General features: G+C 45.3%; 1 protein-coding gene across 1 annotated transcript in view; it reads left to right on the top strand.

Moving 5' to 3' along the window:
* chd6 (chromodomain helicase DNA binding protein 6) overlaps positions 1–19373 on the top strand; it is a 110173-nt gene that overhangs the window by 69019 nt on the left and 21781 nt on the right. The window contains exons 26-32 of the mRNA XM_084173823.1: positions 1563–1692; positions 2044–2122; positions 2229–2283; positions 2628–2934; positions 3507–3715; positions 4590–6611; positions 12366–12517. Coding sequence (XP_084029949.1) covers positions 1563–1692; positions 2044–2122; positions 2229–2283; positions 2628–2934; positions 3507–3715; positions 4590–6611; positions 12366–12517 — 2954 coding nt within the window. The remainder of the gene's footprint in view (positions 1–1562; positions 1693–2043; positions 2123–2228; positions 2284–2627; positions 2935–3506; positions 3716–4589; positions 6612–12365; positions 12518–19373) is intronic.

Here is a 19373-nt window from a genome sequence, read left to right as displayed (position 1 = left end):
TGGCCTCAGGATCTCATCAGGTATCTCTGTGCCTTCAAATTGCCATCGATAAAACGCAATTGTGTTTGTTGTCCGTAGCTTATGCCTGCCCATACCATAACCCCACCGCCACCATGGTGCACTCAGTTTTCAATGTTGACATCAGCAAACCGCTCGCCCACACGACGCCATCTGCCCGGTACAGTTGATACCGGGATTCATTCGTGAAGACCACACTTCTCCAGCTTGCCAATGGCCAGTGAGCATTTGCCCACTGAAGTCGGTTACAACGCTGAACTGCAGTCAGGTCAAGACCCTGGGTCGGACGACGAGCACAAATAAGCTTACCTGAGACGGTTTTGACAGTGTGCAGAAATTCTTCAGTTGTGCAAACCCACAGTTTCATCAGCTGTCCGGGTGGCTGGTCTCAGACGATCCCGCTAGTGAAGAAGCCGGATCTGGAGGTCCTGTGTTGGCGTGGTTACACATGGTCTGCGGTTGTGAGGCCGGTTGGACGTACTGCCAAATTCTCTAAAACGACGTCGGTAGAAAAATTTACATTTCATTCTCTGGCAACCGCTCTGATGGACATTCCTGTAGTCAGCATGGCAATTGCACGCTCCCTCAACGTAAGACATCTGTGGTATTTTGTTGTGTGACCAAACTGCACGTTTTAGTGGCCTTTTCTTGTCCCCAGCACAAGGTGCACCTGTGTAATGATATGCTGTTTAATCAGCTTCTTGATATGCCACACCTGTCAGGTGGATGGATTATCTTGGCAAAGGAGAAATGCTCACTAACAAGGAGGTAAACTAATTTGTGCACAAGCTTAAGCTTTTTGTACGTACGGAAACTTTATGGGATCTTTTATTTCAGCTCATGAAACATGGGACCAACACTTTACATGTTGCGTATATGTTTTTGTGCAGTGTATTTTATGTTACAGTATATTGAAGTCATGGTTTATCCATTTCAAAAGATCACACATCAACCTTGGTTCTAGAGAATTTCAGGGTGTGCAAGCCTTTATTCGAAGACAGCACGAAAACACCTTATTCAACTAATCAAGGTCCTGATGATCAGTGGATTAGAGTCCGCTTTTAAAGACATACTGTTTTACCTCAATTACTAGTTTGATAGTGACTGTTTTTCTGGAAGCTGTGCTGCACCATTTTCATCAATTGGGCCAGCCCCCTAGCAATTTGAGTTCTAGACAATGATCTTCAGCCATTTGAGTGACAGCTAGCAAGATGCACACACAGCAGAGCGAGAGTAATGACTTGGTGCACATACTGTATCTGCACATATGTGACGTAATATGCAATTTTCAGGACCACTTATTACTCGTGAGCTCTACTTTCAGAACTACTGGCTAAAAAGTATACAAAAGTACCGGAGAATCTCTATAAGCCTGTAGCTCACCCTGTAAATCTTGGATCAGGATTGGTAATTACTGGCCTACCACATATCACAGTTATTAGTCATTGATAAATTGATCTTACATTTTATGTTAACGGTAGATTTAAGTCTAAAGCCACTGCCGTCATCACCATCGGCGCTCAGTAACCCTGGTGTCTCCTCAGGGTACGAGCGGTACAACGCCATGCGGGCCGACCCAGAGCTGTGCTTCTTGGAGCTGGTGGGCATGCCTGACGTCACGGCGCTCTCAGCCGAGCAGAGTGGAGGAGAGGTGGTGGCTGACCTCACTGACAGGCAAGAACCACCTCAGCCTTACCATAGGGCACAAGTCTTATTTGAAGGATGGCATACAGTATTATGAACATCCCCAGTACCGAATCTCAGGTGCTGTGTACGAATGTGAATGTCAACCGATGTCTGCATGCCCCAAAATGTCAACCGATGTCTGCATGCCCCAAAATGTCAACCGATGTCTGCATGCCCCAATATGTCAACCAATGTCTGCATGCCCCAAAATGTAATGTATCAGCAATACCTCAATCTAGTTCCCCTAAATACATTAATACATCCTGGGTGGTCAAGCTGACTCTGGTGATGGAGCAAGTGATATAACTTTGGTCTATCTTAATTGTTGCTTCTTATTAGTAATTGCAAAAGTGATGACATGAAAGACGATCCTGAAAGCAAGCAAGAGGAGGGAGGAATGGAAAGGGTTGATAATAAGGTATGGACTCTCGAGTGACTCAGCTAAATGAAAATGAAGGATTTAAGGATTTAGTATCTAAAAAGGTTGAGTTGTGAAGTTATATCGTCTATTTTTGCTCCAAAAGGATGAAACCGGCTCCAGCAATGATGCAATGGACAAGCATGACAGTGTTGTTCAAGGTGAGTGTTCAGCTACCTTTCAACGTGTATTTTTGAATGAAACACCTTACAAACTGGAGAATCTGTGAGTGCATATAGATTATAGGAGTTTTATCAACTCCCAAGTTCCACCTCGATCATTTTCTGCAGGTGTCACGTGGGTTAATCTACAAATAGATTGCCTTCAGGGGAAGTGTAATTTTGTCAAAACGTTATTTATTTCACATAACATTCTGTCATAAAAAGCAAATGTTTAACTTCATAACAAACAAGTTTTCCCATCTCAAAAATGGCTATAAAAGTTACTATAAAATGCATGTGAATATATGTAAACAAAGCTTTGATCTGATTCTGTTACTTTCCAGACACACTCTCAGTGGAGATGGCCCAGGAGGGCTTTGGCCAGGAGGGCTTTGGCCAGGAAGGGTTTGGCCAGGAGGGCATGGAGCTGAAGGGTCGCCCTCTGTGGCCCGCCGGCCCTAACCTTACCGCCAGGCTGCGTCGCCTCATCACAGCTTACCAGCGCTTCATGCGGCGCGAGCCCTTGCGTCATGACTTCTTACTGCCAGGGGCGGGCCCGGGGCCGATGTCCTGGCAACTGGGGGAGGAGCTTAGGCGCTGCACGGCAGCCGCTGCCAAACCTGACCCTCTCTTCCTGGAGTGGCAGAGAAGGTGGGTGATGATGTCAGAGCAAAGGTGGGTGATGTCATTGATCCCCTACATTATGTCCCTTTCGGTTCCTAGCCCCTTACCCCCCTCTATGTTCACCGTTCTGTAAGGCCTGGGTATATCTTAGCAATACGATGCTACCTTTCCTATAAGGCCTGGGTATATCTTAGCAATACGATGCTACCTTTCCTATAAGGCCTGGGTATATCTTAGCAATACGATGCTACCTTTCCTATAAGGCCTGGGTATATCTTAGCAATACGATGCTACCTTTCCTATAAGCTAACTTTCACAAAGCATATCCTTCAAGATCTATGAACACCTGCTGGGCTAGGGGATGAAATTGGACTGGTTCCTTGTTTGTGGCCCTAAAATATTGTGCGTGTCAAAGACAAAATATAAAAATGAAGTCAGAAATGTCTTCATTTGGATTAAGAAATGTGACTTCAATGTGTCTTTCTGAAACCAGATGGCTTTTGGGTGAGATACCCACAGCTGCCTCCTTCGGCAGTCACATGGTCAGTGCATGTCCCCCTGATAAAAGGCTAATGGTAGGCCTGTGTTTTTGTGAGCAGGTGGACACGGCGTGAGCAAGCAGATTTCTACCGCACAGTGTCGTCGTTCGGCGTGGTGTACGACCCAGAGAAGAAAACCTTTGACTGGAGTCAGTTCCGATCCTTCGCCCGGCTGGAGAGGAAAACGGACGAGAGCCTGGAGAGATACTTCAGCAGCTTTGTGTCCATGTGCCGCACCGCCTGCAGATTGCCCCCCAGGAAGGACGAAGGTAACTACTCCACAGGAGGCAGAGCAAGAGAGCTTACCCTTTAAAGGTGCAATAAGTAGGAATTTCATCCACAAATATACCCACATTTCTATAATATGTAAATAGTTGGTTAGTCACTGCTAGGGTTGCAAAATACCGGTACCTTTCCCAAAATCCCCAGGTTTCTAAAAATCCAGGAATATGCAGGAAATCAGTAATCATCCAACCAGAATGTTTAAACCCTAGGGAATGCCATAATGTAGTTATTTTGTTAGGTAAATCTTGCTATTAGTTGAAATCGTTTTTTTTTTTAAAGGCATTTTACCTGTCGAGCTAATTGTTTGGTCAGAATCTAGCATGGAAACATGGGAATTTGTAGCTATGCTAACGTTGCCTCCCTTCTGAGGCACATGTTGCTAGGCAATCACCCTACACTTGCCCAGGCAGGGCTGCGCCAACTGTGGCTAAAGCCAATGTGATAAACTTGCTAGAATACTTTTGTGCTATGAAACTAAATAAATACTCCACTTAGAACCACAAAACATATTTTCTAGATTCAAAATAGTGTAGTTAGACAAAGCAAGGTAAGTAATTACGTGATGTTGTTTTATTGGGATTTGCAGCTGTTGTTGGTTAGTAATGCATCCTCCAAGCTTCTAAAACAACTTACTCAACCTTTAACAAAAGTCTCTGCCAAAGGAAAGTGTCTTAAAGAGAGAGTTCACTTTATAGATTTTTTTGTGTATTTTAGCGGTGCTTTCAAAAGCATGGGGAAAGATAGGTGGAGGTTAGTAGATTTATGACAGTATTATTTTTACAATAGTAGTGATATTGCAATGGGGTGATTTGAATGATACAATTATATGAAAGTAAGCCCTCTCCATCTGTCTGTCAGGGCCTCTGGACCACAATCTGTTTGTGGAGCCCATCACGGAGGAGCGAGCAGCACGCACACTCTACCGCATCGAGCTGCTGCGCAAGGTCAGGGAGCAGGTGCTGCGCCACCCGCTGCTGGGTCCACGGCTGCAACTGTGTCGGCCCAGCCTTTACCTGCCCGTGTGGTGGGAGTGTGGCAAACACGACCGCGACCTCCTGATTGGGGCAGCCCGCCACGGCCTCAGCCGCACCGACTACTACATCCTCAACGACCCGCAACTCTCCTTCCTGGAGGCCCACCGCAACTACGTCCAGAAGGAGAATCACCAGGGCTACCATCCTGGGGTGCACCACGCAGGTATGGCCCCCTCACCCCACCTCCACCCCTGCTGCCTGTACGAGACAGGCCTCGGCCAATGCCACTCTCCCCAGCCGCCGGAGTACCACCACCCAGCCACCCCCTCCTCCTCGTCGATCCATGCACATTCTCACCCGCACATCCACGTCCATGGTCACCCGCCAGAGATAGTGGGCAAGGATTCCGGGGGCAGCCTAGGTATGGTGTCTGGGCCCAGGGAGGGCTTCCTGGACTGCCCCCCTCTGGACGAGTCCTTGGAGCTGGCCTCACTGCAGCAAGAGGGCCTGGCCTCAGATTCCCTCCATGGCAAGTCTGCCAAGGAGGCCTTCAACGGGTTCCCCTTCAACTCTGCGCAGGGCGGCCAGAGCATGCTCAACTCGTATGGTGTGCAGGGGGAGCTGAACGGCGAGCAGTCAGCCGACATGGACCCTATCATCTCGAGCAAGCTGCGCAGCGACGTGCTGGTGGGTGAGCAGGGCTCCTCTGAGGAGACGGGCCTGATGGCGCCCTTGCTGGAGCTGGACCAGGAGCTGCAGGCGCCCTGGGAGAGCACGGACCACACCGGCGCCGCGGACATGTTCAACGAGGCTGACCCCATCCTGGGGGCGCCCGCCCTTGAGACTGAGTTCCTGGACACCGAAGAGCAGCGGGGAGATGGGGGAAGGGAAGACAGAGCAGGGGGAGTGCTTGATGACTGCCTGGGTATCCCATCCTCCCGTAGTGACCCAGGGGAGCCGCTGCCCTCTTGTTTTATGCTGTTCAAGGACATTGGTGTGAGCGAGGAGGAGCCTGCTGAGAAGCACACCGACCTCTCCACCAGCTGCCCTCCACCCTACGTCCCCCCTCCGCCCCTGTCGCTGTCCCATATGACCTTGCACCCCCACCACCACCAGGGTGATGCCGAGGAGCTAGAGGAGAAGCTGAGCGATTCGGACGCCGTCACCCACATGCCCTGCCCCAAGGAGAGAGAGGCTGAGAATGATGTGGCCTTTGAGTTTGACAAAGAGATGTCTGTAGACAGTCTGTGTCTGGTGGGGCCGGAGCAGGGCCTGGAAGCCTCAGGTATACCATGCGAGGACTCTCCCCAAGAGGAGCCCTTCGAGGGGGCCTGCGAGGGGACGGGGATGGGCTCTCCAGTGGAGTCACTTGAGGCGGCTCTAGAGGGGCCAGGGGAAGAGACTTTAGAAAGGGACATGGCCTTAGGGCCAGAGGAGGAGGGGCTTCTAGAGGGGCAGTTTGAAGAACCCTTGGAGATGTCACCAATGGATCCCCAGGAGGAGGAACCAGTGGAGGGGCCTCTGGAAGACTCTTGTAAAGACCCAGCACCAGAAGGACCGTTCGCAGGGCCATTGGAGGAGCAGTACGACGTAGAACCAGAAGGGGCCTCTGAGGGGCCTGCCGAAGCAGAGAGCACTTTCAGCGAACACACACTCCCCACTGTTGACGCAACAGACTCTCTGCCCCCATCCCCCTCATTCCCCACGTCCCAGCCTAAGCCACCACTGTCCCCACGCGTGGCGGGAGTGGCACAGATCAAACTGGAGTTCCCTCTGGACCCAGAGAGCTCTGAGAGCAAGTCGGACATCCTGGAGCCCGACAGCACTGTCCTCACACCCAAACTGGAGCAGACAGAGGTGCTGCTGGAGGTGAAGGACGAGATCGAGGAGAGGCCCCAAACCCCAGGTAATGAAAGGAGAGAGTTTTACACACATCCAAAATGGTAATATGAGCTGGACAAAAAGAAGGTACAATACATAGAGCAGTGGTTCCCAAACTTTTTATAGTCCCGTACCCCTTCAAACATTCAACCTCCAGCTGCGTACCCCCTCTAGCACCAGGGTCAGTGCACTCTCAAATGTTGTTTTTTGCCAGCATTGTAAGCCTGCCACACACACTATACGATACATTTATTAAACATAAGAATGAGTGTGAGTTTTTGTCACATCCCGGCTCGTGGGAAGTGACAAAGAGCTCTTGTAGGACCAGGGCACAAATAATAATATTATAATAATGAATCATTTTGCTCTTTATTTAGCCGTCTTACATATGAAACCTTATTTGGTCATCAGAAATTGTGAATAACTCACCACAGGTTAATGAGAAGGGTGTGCTTGAAAGGATGCACATAACTGCAATGTTTGGTTGTGTTGGAGAGAGTCTGTCTTAAATCATTTTCCACACACCGTCTGTGCCTGTATTTAAACTCAGCAAAAAAAGAAACGTCCTCTCACTGTCAACTGCGTTTATTTTCAGCAAACTTAACACGTGTAAATATTTGTATGAACATAACAAGATTCAACAACTGAGACATAAACTGAACAAGTTCCACAGACATGTGACTAACAGAAATTGAATAATTTGTCCCTGAACAAAGGGGGGGGGCAAAATCAAAGTAACAGTCAGTATCTGGTGTGGCCACCAGCTGCATTAAGTACTGCAGTGCATCTCCTCCTCATGGACTGCACAAGATTTGCCAGTTCTTGCAGTGAGATGTTACCCCACTCTTCCACCAAGGCACCTGCAAGTTCCCGGACATTTCTGGGGGGAATGGCCCTAGCCCTCACCCTCCGATCCAATAGGTCCCAGACGTGCTCAATGAGATTGAGGTCCGGGCTCTTCGCTGGCCATGGCAGAACACTGACATTCCTGTCTTGCAGGAAATCACGCACAGAACGAGCAGTATGGCTGGTGGCATTGTCATGCTGGAGGGTCATGTCAGGATGAGCCTGCAGGAAGGGTACCACATGAGGGAGGAGGATGTCTTCCCTGTAACGCACAGCGTTGAGATTGCCTACAATGACAACAAGCTCAGTCCGATGATGCTGTGACACACCGCCCCAGACCATGACGGACCCTCCACCTCCAAATCGATCCCGCTCCAGAGTACAGGCCTCGGTGTAACGCTCATTCCTTCGATGATAAACGCGAATCTGACCATCACCCCTGGTGAGACAAAACCACGACTTGTCAGTGAAGAGCACTTTTTGCCAGTCCTGTCTGGTCCAGCGACGGTGGGTTTGTGCCCATAGGCGACATTGTTTCCGGTGATGTCTGGTGAGGACCTGCCTTACAACAGGCCTACAAGCCCTCAGTCCAGCCTCTCTCAGCCTATTTTGGACAGTTTGAGCACTGATGGAGGGATTGTGCGTTCCTGGTGTAACTCGGGCAGTTGTTGTTGGCATCCTGTACCTGTCCGGCAGGTGTGATGTTCGGATGTACCGATCCTGTGCAGGTGTTGTTACACGTGGTCTGCCGCTGCGAGGACGATCAGCTGTCCGTCCTGTCTCCTTTTAGCGCTGTCTTATGCGTCTCAATACGGACATTGCAATTTATTGCCCTGGCCACACCTGCAGTCCTCATGCCTCCTTGCAGCATGCCTAAGGCACGTTCACGCAGATGAGCAGGGACCATGGGCATCTTTCTTTTAGTGTTTTTCTGAGTCAGTAGAAAGGCGTCTTTAGTGTCCTAAGTTTTCATAACTGTGACCTTAATTGCCTACCGTCCTGTAAGCTGTTAGTGTCTTAACGACCGTTCCACAGGTGCATGTTCATGAATTGTTTATGGTTCATTGAACAAGCATGGGAAACCGTGTTTAAACCCTTTACAATAAAGATCTGTGAAGTTATTTTGATTTTTACTAATTATCTTTGAAAGACAGGGTTGAAAAAGGGCCGTATCTTTTTTTGCTGAATATAGTTTTCATGCTAATGAGGGCCGAGAATCCACTCTCACATAGGTACGTGGTTGCAAAGGGCATCAGTGTCTTAACAGCGCGATTTGCCAAGGCAGGATACTCTGAGCGCAGCCCTATCCAGAAATCTGGCAGTGGCTTCTGATTAAATTCAATTTTCACAGAACCGCTTGTTGCAATTCCGATGAGGCTCTCTTGTTCAGATATCGGTAAGTGGACTGGAGGCAGGGCATGAAAGGGATAACGAATCCAGTTGTTTGTGTACCTGCGTAATTGTACCTGCGTAATTGCGCACCCAGCTCACTCAGGTGCTTCGGTATATCACATTTGACATTGTCCGTAAGCTTGAGTTCATTTGCACACAAAAAATCATACAATGATGGAAAGACCTGTGTGTTGTCCTTGTTAATGCAGACAGAGAAGAGCTCCAACTTCTTAATCATAGCCTCAATTTTGTTCCGCACATTGAGTATAGTTGCAGAGAGTCCCTGTAATCCTAGATTCAGATCATTCAGGCAAGAAAAAACATCACCCAGATAGGCAGCAGTCATGCAAGCAGTCAGACAAGTGAAAATGATGGTCAGTAAAGAAAACTTTAAGCTCGTCTCTCAATTTAAAAAAAACGTGTCAATACTTTTCCCCTTGATAACCAGCGCACTTCTGTATGTTGTAAAAGCGTTACATGGTCGCTGCCAATATCATTGCACAATGCAGAAAATACACGAGTTCAGGGGCCTTGCTTTAATAAACTTAACCATTTTCACTGTAGTGTCCAAAACGTCTTTCAAGCTGTCAGGCATTCCCATGACAGCAAGAGCCTCTCATACCCAAGTGGCGTCGGGAGCAACTGCTTGCACGTGCGTTACCACTCCATTGTCTCCCTGTCATGGCTTTTGCGCCATCAGTATAGAAACCAACACATCTTGACCACCAAATCCATTTGATGTCACAAAGCTGTCCAGTACTTATCCTCTCCTGGTTTCCAGTGGTTTGCAGAAGAGGATGTATTCCTTAATTGACCCCCCCCCCCTCCCCCCATAAACGTAACGGACATATACCAGGAGCTGTGCCAGGCCCGCCACGTCTGACTCATCCAGCTATAACGCATAGAATTCATTGGCTTTTATGCGAAAGCAGTAATTGTTTCAAAACATCTCCTGCCATGTCACTGATGCGTCATTAAACTGTGTTGTTTGATGAAGGCATTGTCTGTAGTTTTTTGGGCCGTTTCCCCCAGCATTGTCCCAACCATATCCGCGGCAGCAGGAAGAATTAAGTCCTCCACAATAGTATGGGGCTTGCCTGTCCAAGCCACTCGGTAGCTCACCATATAAGACGCTTCTAGCCCCTTCTTATTAATGGTATCTGTTGCTTTTATACACTACCAGTCAAAAGTTTGGACACACCTACTCATTCAAGGGTTTTTCTTTATTTTAAATATTTTTTACATTGCAGAATAATAGTTAAGACATAAAAACTATGAAATAACACATATGGAATGTAGTAACCAGAAAAGTGTTAAAAAATCTAAATATATTTGAGATTCTTCAAATAGCCACCCTTTGCCTTGATGACAGCTTTGCACACTCTTGGCATTCTCTCAACCAGCTTCATGAGGTAGTCACCTGGAATGCATTTCAATTAACAGGTGTGCCTTCTTAAAAGTTAATTTGTGGAATTTCTTTCCTTCTTAATGCGTTTGAGCCTATCAGTTGTGTTGTGACAAGGTAGGGGGGTATACAGAAGATAGCCCTATTTGGTAAAAGACCAAGTCCATATTATGGCAAGAACAGCTCAAATAAGCAAAGAGAAATTATAGTCCATCATTAGGTCAGTCAATATAGAACATTTCAAGAACTTTGAAAGTTTATTCACTGGCTGTCAGGAGGACCGTCACAGGAATGGAATACCCAGAGTTACCTCTGCTGCAGAGGATAAGTTCATTAGAGTTACCAGCCTCAGAAATTACTGCCCAAATAAATTATTCACAGAGTTCAAGTCACAGACACATCTCAACATCAACTGTTCAGAGGGGACTGTGTGAATCAGGCCTTCATGGTCGAATTGCTGCAAAGAAACCACTACTAAAGGACACCAATAAGAAGAAGAGACATGCTTGGGCCAATAAACACGAGCAATGGACATTAGACCAGTGGAAATTTGAGATTCTCAAATTTGAGATTTTTGGTTCTAACTGCTGTGTCTTTGTGAGACGAGGTGTGGGTGAACGGATGATCTCCGCATGTGTATTTCCCACCGTAAAGCATGGAGAAGGAGGTGTTATGGTGTGGGGGTGCTTTGCTGGTGACACTGTCTGTGATTTATTTAGAATTCAAGGCACACTTAACCAGCATGGCTACCACAGCTTTCTGCAGCGATATGCCATCCCATCTGGTTTGAGCTTAGTGGGACTATTATTTGTTTTTTAACAGGACAATGACCTAACACACCTCCAGGCTGTGTAAGGGATATTTTACCAAGAAGGAGAGTGATGGAGTGCTGCATCAGGTGGCCTCCACAATCCCCCGAACTCAACCCAATTGAGATGGTTTGGGATGAGTCGGACCGCAGAGTGAAGGAAAGGCAGCCAAGAAGTGCTCAGCATATGTGGGAACTCCTTCAAAAAGGATTCCTGGTGAAGCTGGTTGAGAGACTGCCAAGAGTGTGCAAAGCTGTCAAGGCAAAGGGTGGCTATTTGAAGAATTTCAAATATAAAATATAGTTTGATTTGTTTAACAATTTTTTGGTTACTACCTGAATACATATGTGTTATTTCATAGTTTTGATGTCTTTGCTATTATTCTACAATGTAGAAAATAGTCAAAATAAAGACAACCCTTGAATGAGTAGGTGTGTCCAAACTTTTGACTGGTACTGTACATGGCTTGCTACTCGAAAGTCGTCTTAATTCTCACTCCAAAAACTCCTGTGGCTTATTTTTCAAATTGGCATGTTTCGTTTCTAAATGTCTGCACAAGAGTGACGGTTTCATCGAGTTTTGAGATGTGTCCGTGCAAGCTGGGCTAGCAACAAATGTAGAATTTCTGATGCTAGCGTTGGATGTGCTCGTGGAAGCAGAACAACTTGTGTCGTCGACAGGTGCAGGTGTAGTGCTGCTGGTAGTATCAGTACTACCAGTAGAGATGGTATGTGTCTCTATGGACGTGGGCCATACTTTTTTTTTTACCATTGATCCATTTTCGAGCAAATGGAATGAGCAGCAGCTACATTTGGCTACATACGGACCGTTAGTGGAATTCCCGCAAAATAGTAACGGTTAATGTGATTGGATGTTAATTATTTGACTAGGCTACCTGTATTTGACATTGTGTTGTTATTTCGCTGAACACTAGATGGTTTAATGTTATGTTTGGCAGTGAAATGAGGCTACTCAGGTGAGGAAAAAAACATCACCCAAATGTATAGCCCCGTTGGAAAATCTAAATGGAAATTTGAAAATATGAATCACATTTTTATTTGGCGTACCCCCGAGGGCATACTTTTAACTGGGCGTACCCCAGTTTGGGAATAGCCGACATAGAGAAAAGGGGGAAAAACTCCAGATAACCTACAGCTAGACAGTTAAGATTGATTCCAATTTAAATATGGTAAAAATTGCTGTGGCTTTTAGTTTTTTTGCAGTCTTTAAACATGTAGCATTGAAAATGACCTTTCCACTCACCTTCTCTGGATGCCCTGTAGTTGAGATCTTGTGTTGTGCATTGAATCACTGTCTTTCTCCACAGCCTCCGTGGTGGACAGCTATGTAGAGGTGGCACGGTTTGCAGCCCCCATGTCCATGTGTGAGATGCCTGACAGTCTGCAGGACGTGCGAGAGCCCACCATCGCCCAGCTGCTGCAGGAGAAAGCCCTCTACTCCTTCTCCGAGTGGCCAAAGGTATAGTCCCAGGGAGTTGACCCGCAAACCACTTCGAAAGCAGTTTGTTTCATGTTTGCCAAGGCAATTGGTTGTCACTATCGGGTTAGGGTTAGCTGCAAAGCAAGAAGTAGAAAAATATATATTGAAAAAATGTGATTTTCAAACTAATCCTAACCTTAACCATTTGTATTTATTTTAATGTTACCTTTATTTAACTAGGCAAGTCAGTTAAGAACAAATTCTTATTTACAATGACGGCCTACACCGGCCAAACCCGGACGACGCTGGGCCAATTGTGCGCCGCCCTATGGGACTCCCAATCACGGCCGGTTGTGATACAGCCTGGAATCGAACCAGGGGGTCTGTAGTGACGCCTCAAGCACTGAGATGCAGTGCCTTAGACCGCTGCGCCACTCGGAAGCCCTACTCTTAACCCTAACCAAAAAGCAGATTTTCTTAATCATACATTTTCATGATATGTCGCCAATTTTGACTTTGCAGCTAGGCCATCAAATCAATCCAATTTTATTTGTCACATGCATCTTAAACAACAGGTTTAGACTAACAGTGAAATGCTTACTTACGGGTCCTTTTCCAACAATGCAGAGTTAAAGGTATTTTTGGTTTTCAAAATAATTGAAATCGTGATACAAGGAATGAAAACACAGTGAATAACGAATAAAAATAATGAATAAAAAGAACATGGCTATATATAGGGAGTATCAACTCGAAGTGCAGGGGTATGAGTTAATTGAGGTAGCTATGTACCAGGGTTTCTGTTAGCCAGAAATTGGCAGCTTTTGGTAAAACAAATTAATACATGAAAAGCCAATAAAATAAAACTGTTGCCGGCCCCCCCAAAAAAATCCCGTTGCAAAAGAATGCTTTTTATTCATTGATGGAAATGCTAGTCGATTTTGTGGAATTAAATTGGTCTGTATTTTCATTAGTCATCATGTATCTTATTTATCCAACACATCTATCACACGCACACAACATACAGACCCTATTTTGAGGGGATTTCTCCTGCAGCTCCTTAGCTGGTTGCTCCACGAGTAAAATATGTGCTTTTATAAGCCCATTCAGTGCGCAACAATTCTAAATGCAATTGCGTGTTAATAAACAGTTTTGGTGCACAATTAAAAAGAGCTAGTGCAGGCAACAGGCTATCAGCGCGTCACCCGCCACTTTACAATGTGAGCTGGAGGCAGTATGCATTTTGAAAACATACTTAATTGTTTGAAACCTGAATGTTTTCTTTCATATTATGAGGCATGTCTTACCTTGCTTCAAAGTAGCCTATAGGCAAAATCTGACCATGAAAACGTGGAGGCAATTATTTTAAAGACTTCATAGGCGGCGCGTGAGTTTCAAGTTTGTGTAAGCTTACAATTTATCCTACCATTTCTACTGTTTTGCGTGGCAGTTATGATTTTCATATGCACATTTTCGTGGAACAGTTTCATTTCCATAATAATGTTTTTGTTTCTCAAAATCATTGTCACGTGGTTAATAATAAATATCTGAATTAAAATGATACAAATCTAAAAGTTAAAAGTCAACTAATTAGAGATCACCAGCCTCTGCCATATGGACACATTGATACACCATGATCCATTGGCGGCTAAAGAAATGAGAGCATTGAACTCATAGCCTATAGGCCAATGTATCAGTAGTCCTATAACTTCCATTGCTCTTTCATACCGAGGATTGGTGATTATCGAGGGGGAGATTGTTGGAAAGATTTTTCAAATAGCTTACTGTGAGGAACTATAGTTTTAATACAGTGCCTTCAGAAAGTATTCATACTCCTTGACTTATTCCACTTTTTGTTGATATAGCCTGAATTCAAGATGGATAAAAAATTTAAAAATCTCACCCATCTACGCACAATACCTCATAATGACAAAGTGAAAACATGCTTTTAGAAATGTGCGCAAATGTATTGAAAATGAAATACAGAAATATATAATTTAGTATTCACACCCCTGAGTATTCACATCCCTGAGTCAATACTTTGTAGAAGCACCTTTGGCAGCGATTACAGCTGTGAGTCTTTCTGGGTAAGTCTAAGAGGACTCCACACCTGGATTGTGTAACATTTCCCCATCCATTCTTTTTTTTTTTTATCCTTTAAGCTCTGTCAAATTGGTTGTTGATCATTGCTAAACAACCATTTTCAGGTCTTGCCATAGATTTAAGTCAAAACTGTAACTCGGCCACTCAGGAACATTCACTGTCTTCTTGGTAAGCAATTCCAGTCTAGATTTGGCCTTGTGTTTCACGCAACAGATGTCAACCAAGCGTGCAACAGAAGAGTGTCTAGACTCGGTTTGTTGTTTCTATGAAATAGTTTTGATTAACCCTCTAGAGTCAATGTCCGCACCCCCATGGAAATCTAATTATTATCATAATAAAAAAATCCCCATAAACATCTGTCAGTTTAACGAGAGATATCTGGGTTTGTTTTTTTGCATTGGATGCGTCTCAATCCACCATATCCGCCGATGTCGCACTTCAAATAGCAAAATTATCCTTCTTAAAACAATTCCATATAGTTTAGTAGAACCCCCCCCCCCCCCCCGGGGCTTAGACTGTAATTGGTTAAATAGTTTTTAATCATAGCTAAAGTTTTTATTGCGACAGATTCCGCAACGCGGTTAGCCTTTACGGCTGGGACTGTAAGTTTGTGTTCCGGATTTCTGTTAAGTAGCAGTTAGCTGCTACCCGTCATGAAAACAGAGCAGGCTAATGCTAGCAGTGCTAGCTCACCTGTGTTTTTATTCACGGCTGGGCACTAATGCTTTAGGTGTGAGATGATTTCCACACAATCACAAGATAAAGATAAGGTGGAACTGAAAAGTGGACAGGGATTTGTCTGCCCTAATGCAAGAGATCATCCGGCTGCTCGCTCAGCTGCGAGAAAAGGATAACCTGCTTTCTAAGTACACTGACCTTGCTGTAGCCCAGGCAAACCGAATCTCCATTATAAATGCCTCCTATAGCAAACCTGTCTGAGTCGGGCGGCATTGATCTGTCCCAATCCAACAGACAGATGTTAAGCTCAACTCTGCGGCCCATGGGAGACTGGATATTCGCAAGGCGTGGGAGATTAGGAAGGCAGTCTGGCCACCCTTAATCTATCCGAGAAGATCCAATCCAGTTATTAAACAGCTTTGCCCCGCTTGAGACGGACCTAACATCCCCGGGAGTCAGCACAGATCCTGGGAGTATACCACCAGCCAGCGGCTGCCCAGTGGCACCCTCCCCACGGCCACCACAGTTCAGCAGGTCACTGACTCAAGACCGAAGGGTCTCGGGCCATCTTCCACCATCCTGGGGTTTCCGACGCCATCAACCCGAGGCTGTCCCAGCCCGCTCCCCCTCTTCCTTCCCCATCGGATTCCATCACGAGCACCATCATTGTGGGCTGCTCGATGGTGAGAGATTTTGGCCTGCCTACGGTCTGTGGACCGACCAAGGTCCACTGTCACCCAGGAGCCTGTGTCCATGACGTCAACTCCCTCCTGCCCACGGTTCTGGCCAACTACTCCAATATTGACACCATCGTCACTCAAGTAGGTTTTAACGACCTTCGCTTTAGGCAATCTGAGGAACTGAGGGAGGACTACAAACATTTTTTAACACCCTCGCTAGCACAGGGAAGATAATAATTATCCCTGGCCCCCTCCCGTGCTATCGAAGGAGTTCAGAACGTTTCAGCCGACTCTTTGCCCTAAACGAGTACCAGGAAACTCTGCAATGACAGGAATGTCTCCTTTTGTGACAACTTTGATTTGCTGTGGGAGCAACCATTTCGCTACCCTCGCAATAACATCTGCTAAATATGTGTATGTGACCAATGAAATTTGATTTGAGCAAGCACTTTTTAAAAGAGACAGGATTCACCCTAAACGCAGGGGTTCCAGGATTACTTCCAGCAACATCGCAACCTGCTTTAGAGACTGACGGACAGGGTCTGGTATTGCTCCAGTCCTCCCTGTCAGAATAAGTAACAGAGGACTTGGCAAGCATATCAACTCCTGTAGAAATGGCACCATGGTCATTGTGAGTAACCTAATTTATGTTCCTCTATCTCTGCCTTCTAGTGAGTGTATACAAACTGTCATATCCTAGCATTGTGATAGATTGGAGACTGTCAGAAAATGTGATTGTTATTCCATTGATTACCTCGAGGCAGATGCCCCAGGGGCAAGAGTGGCCCACACTCATTAAATATGGCACTTTTAAATGTTATAGCAATCACTAGTAAAACCTTTCTCGTGAATGACCTTGTTACTGAGCGCAAAGTTGATTGCATGTTTCTCACTGAAACATGGCTATCTAAAGACTGTAGTGGCGCACTTATTGAAGCCTCCCCCCCGGATTACAGCTTTTCATACTCTATCAGAAAAGGGAAAAAGGGTGGGGGGAACAGCCTCTATTTTTAATAATGCTCTCAGCTTTAAGGACATTTCATTTAGCGACTTTGGGTCTTTTGAGCATCATGCTATACTGTTTAAATGTCAGCCACCAGTGCTGCTATAACACTGTAAAGGCCACCAAAGCACTACCCTACATTCTTTCATGATTTCTTTGAACTATTGTCTATTGTCCTTGAGAACTATGATCAAATCATTGTGTTGGGCGATTTTAATATTCATGTTGACAAAGACTGACTCCAAGGCCATTGAATTTATGACTCTTTTGGACTTTATCCAACATGTTACTGGACCCAACCATAACCGCGGCCATACTCTAGACCTGGTTATTACCAAGGGGCTTTCTATTGAAATACAGTGCATTCGGAAAGTATTCAGACCCCTTAACCTTTTCCACATTTTGTTATGTTACAAAATAAATAATATTCTGACCCTTTACTCAGTACTTTGTTGAAGCACCTTGGCAGAGATTACAGCCTTGAGTCTTCTTGGGTATGACGCTACACGCTTGGCACACCTGTATTTTGGGAGTTTCTCCCATTCTTCTCTGCAGATCCTCTCAATCTCTGTCAGGTTGGTTGGGGAGCGTTGCTACATAGCTATTTTCAGGTTTCTCTAGAGATGTTCGATCGGGTTCAAGTCCGGGCTCTGGCTGGGCCACTCAAGGACATTCAGAGACTTGTCACAAAGCCACTCCTGAGTTGTCTTGGCTGTGTGCTTAGGGTCGTTGTCCTGTTGGAAGGTGTACCTTCGCCCCAGTCTGAGGTTTTCATCAAGGATCTCTCTGTACTTTGCTCCGCTAATCTTTTCCTCAATCCTGACTAGTCTCCCAGTCCCTGCTGCTGAAAAACATCCCCACAGCATGATGCTGCCACCACCATGCTTCACCGTAGGGTTAAGCAGTGTCTGGTTTCCTCCAGACGTCATGCTTGGCATTCAGACCAAAGAGTTCAATCTTGGTTTCATCAAACCAAATCATCTTGTTTCTCATAGTCAGAGTCCTTTAGGTGCATTTTGGAAAACTCCAAGTGGGCTGTCATGTGCCTTTTACTGAGGAGTGGCTTCCGTCTGGCCACTCTACCATAAAGGCCTGATTGGTGGAGTGCTGCAGAGATGGTTGTCCTTCTGGAAGGTTCTCCCATCTCCACAGAGGAACTCTGGAGCTCTGTCAGGGTGACCATCGGGTTCTTGGTCACCTCCCTGACCAAGGCCCTTTCCCCCTATTGCTCAGTTTGGCCAGTCAATCAGCTCTAGGAAGAGTCTTGGTGGTTTCAAACTTCTTCCATTTAAGAATGATGGAGGCCACTGTGTTCTTGGGGACCTTCCATGCTGCAGAAATGTTTTGGTATCCTTCCCCAGATCTGTGCCTCAACACAATCCTGTCTCGGAACTCTACGGACAATTCCTTCGACTTCATGACTTGGTTTTTGCTCTGACATGCACTGTCAACTCTGGGACCTTATATAGAGGTCCTCTGTAGCTCAATTGGTAGAGCATTGCGCTTGTAACGCCAGGGTAGTGGGTTCGATCCCCGGGACCACCCATAAGTAAAAATGTATGCACACATGACTGTAAGTCGCTTTGGATAAAAGCGTCTGCTAAATGGCATATTATTATTATTATTATTATTAGACAGGTGTGTGTTTCCAAATCATGTCCAATCAATTGAATTTACCACAGGTGGACTCCAATCAAGTTGTAGAAACATCTCAAGGATGATCAATGGAAACAGGATGCACCTGAGCTCAATTTCAAATCTCATATCAAAGGTTCTGAATACTTATGCAAATAAGGTATTTCTGTTTGCAAAAAATTGTATTGTGTGTAGATTGATGAGGATTTATATATATATATATATATATATATATATATATATATATATATATATATATATATATATATATATATATATATATATATATATATATATATATATATATATATATACATATATACATATATATATACATATATACATATATACATATATACATATATACATACATACATATATACATACATACATACATACAGTGGGGAGAACAAGTATTTGATACACTGCCGATTTTGCAGATTTTCCTACTTACAAAGCATGTAGAGGTCTGTAATTTTTATCATAGGTACACTTCAACTGTGAGAGACGGAATCTGGAGAAAAAAAATCCAGCAAATCACATTGTATGATTTTTTTAAGTAATTAATTTGCATTTTAATGCATGACATAAGTATTTGATACATCACAAAAGCAGAACTTAATATTTGGTACAGAAACCTTTGTTTGCAATTACAGAGATCATACGTTTCCTGTAGGTCTTGACCAGGTTTGCACACACTGCAGCAGGGATTTTGGCCCACTCCTCCATACAGACCTTCTCCAGATCCTTCAGGTTTCGGGGCTGTCGCTGGGTAATACGGACTTTCAGCTCCCTCCAA

This window comes from Coregonus lavaretus, assembly GCF_964263955.1.
Source record: "Coregonus lavaretus genome assembly, chromosome: 12".
In the NCBI taxonomy this organism is placed as follows: Eukaryota; Metazoa; Chordata; class Actinopteri; order Salmoniformes; family Salmonidae; genus Coregonus; species Coregonus lavaretus.
Note: the sequence above shows the minus strand (reverse complement) of the source record. Positions and strands in the feature narration are given on the sequence as shown.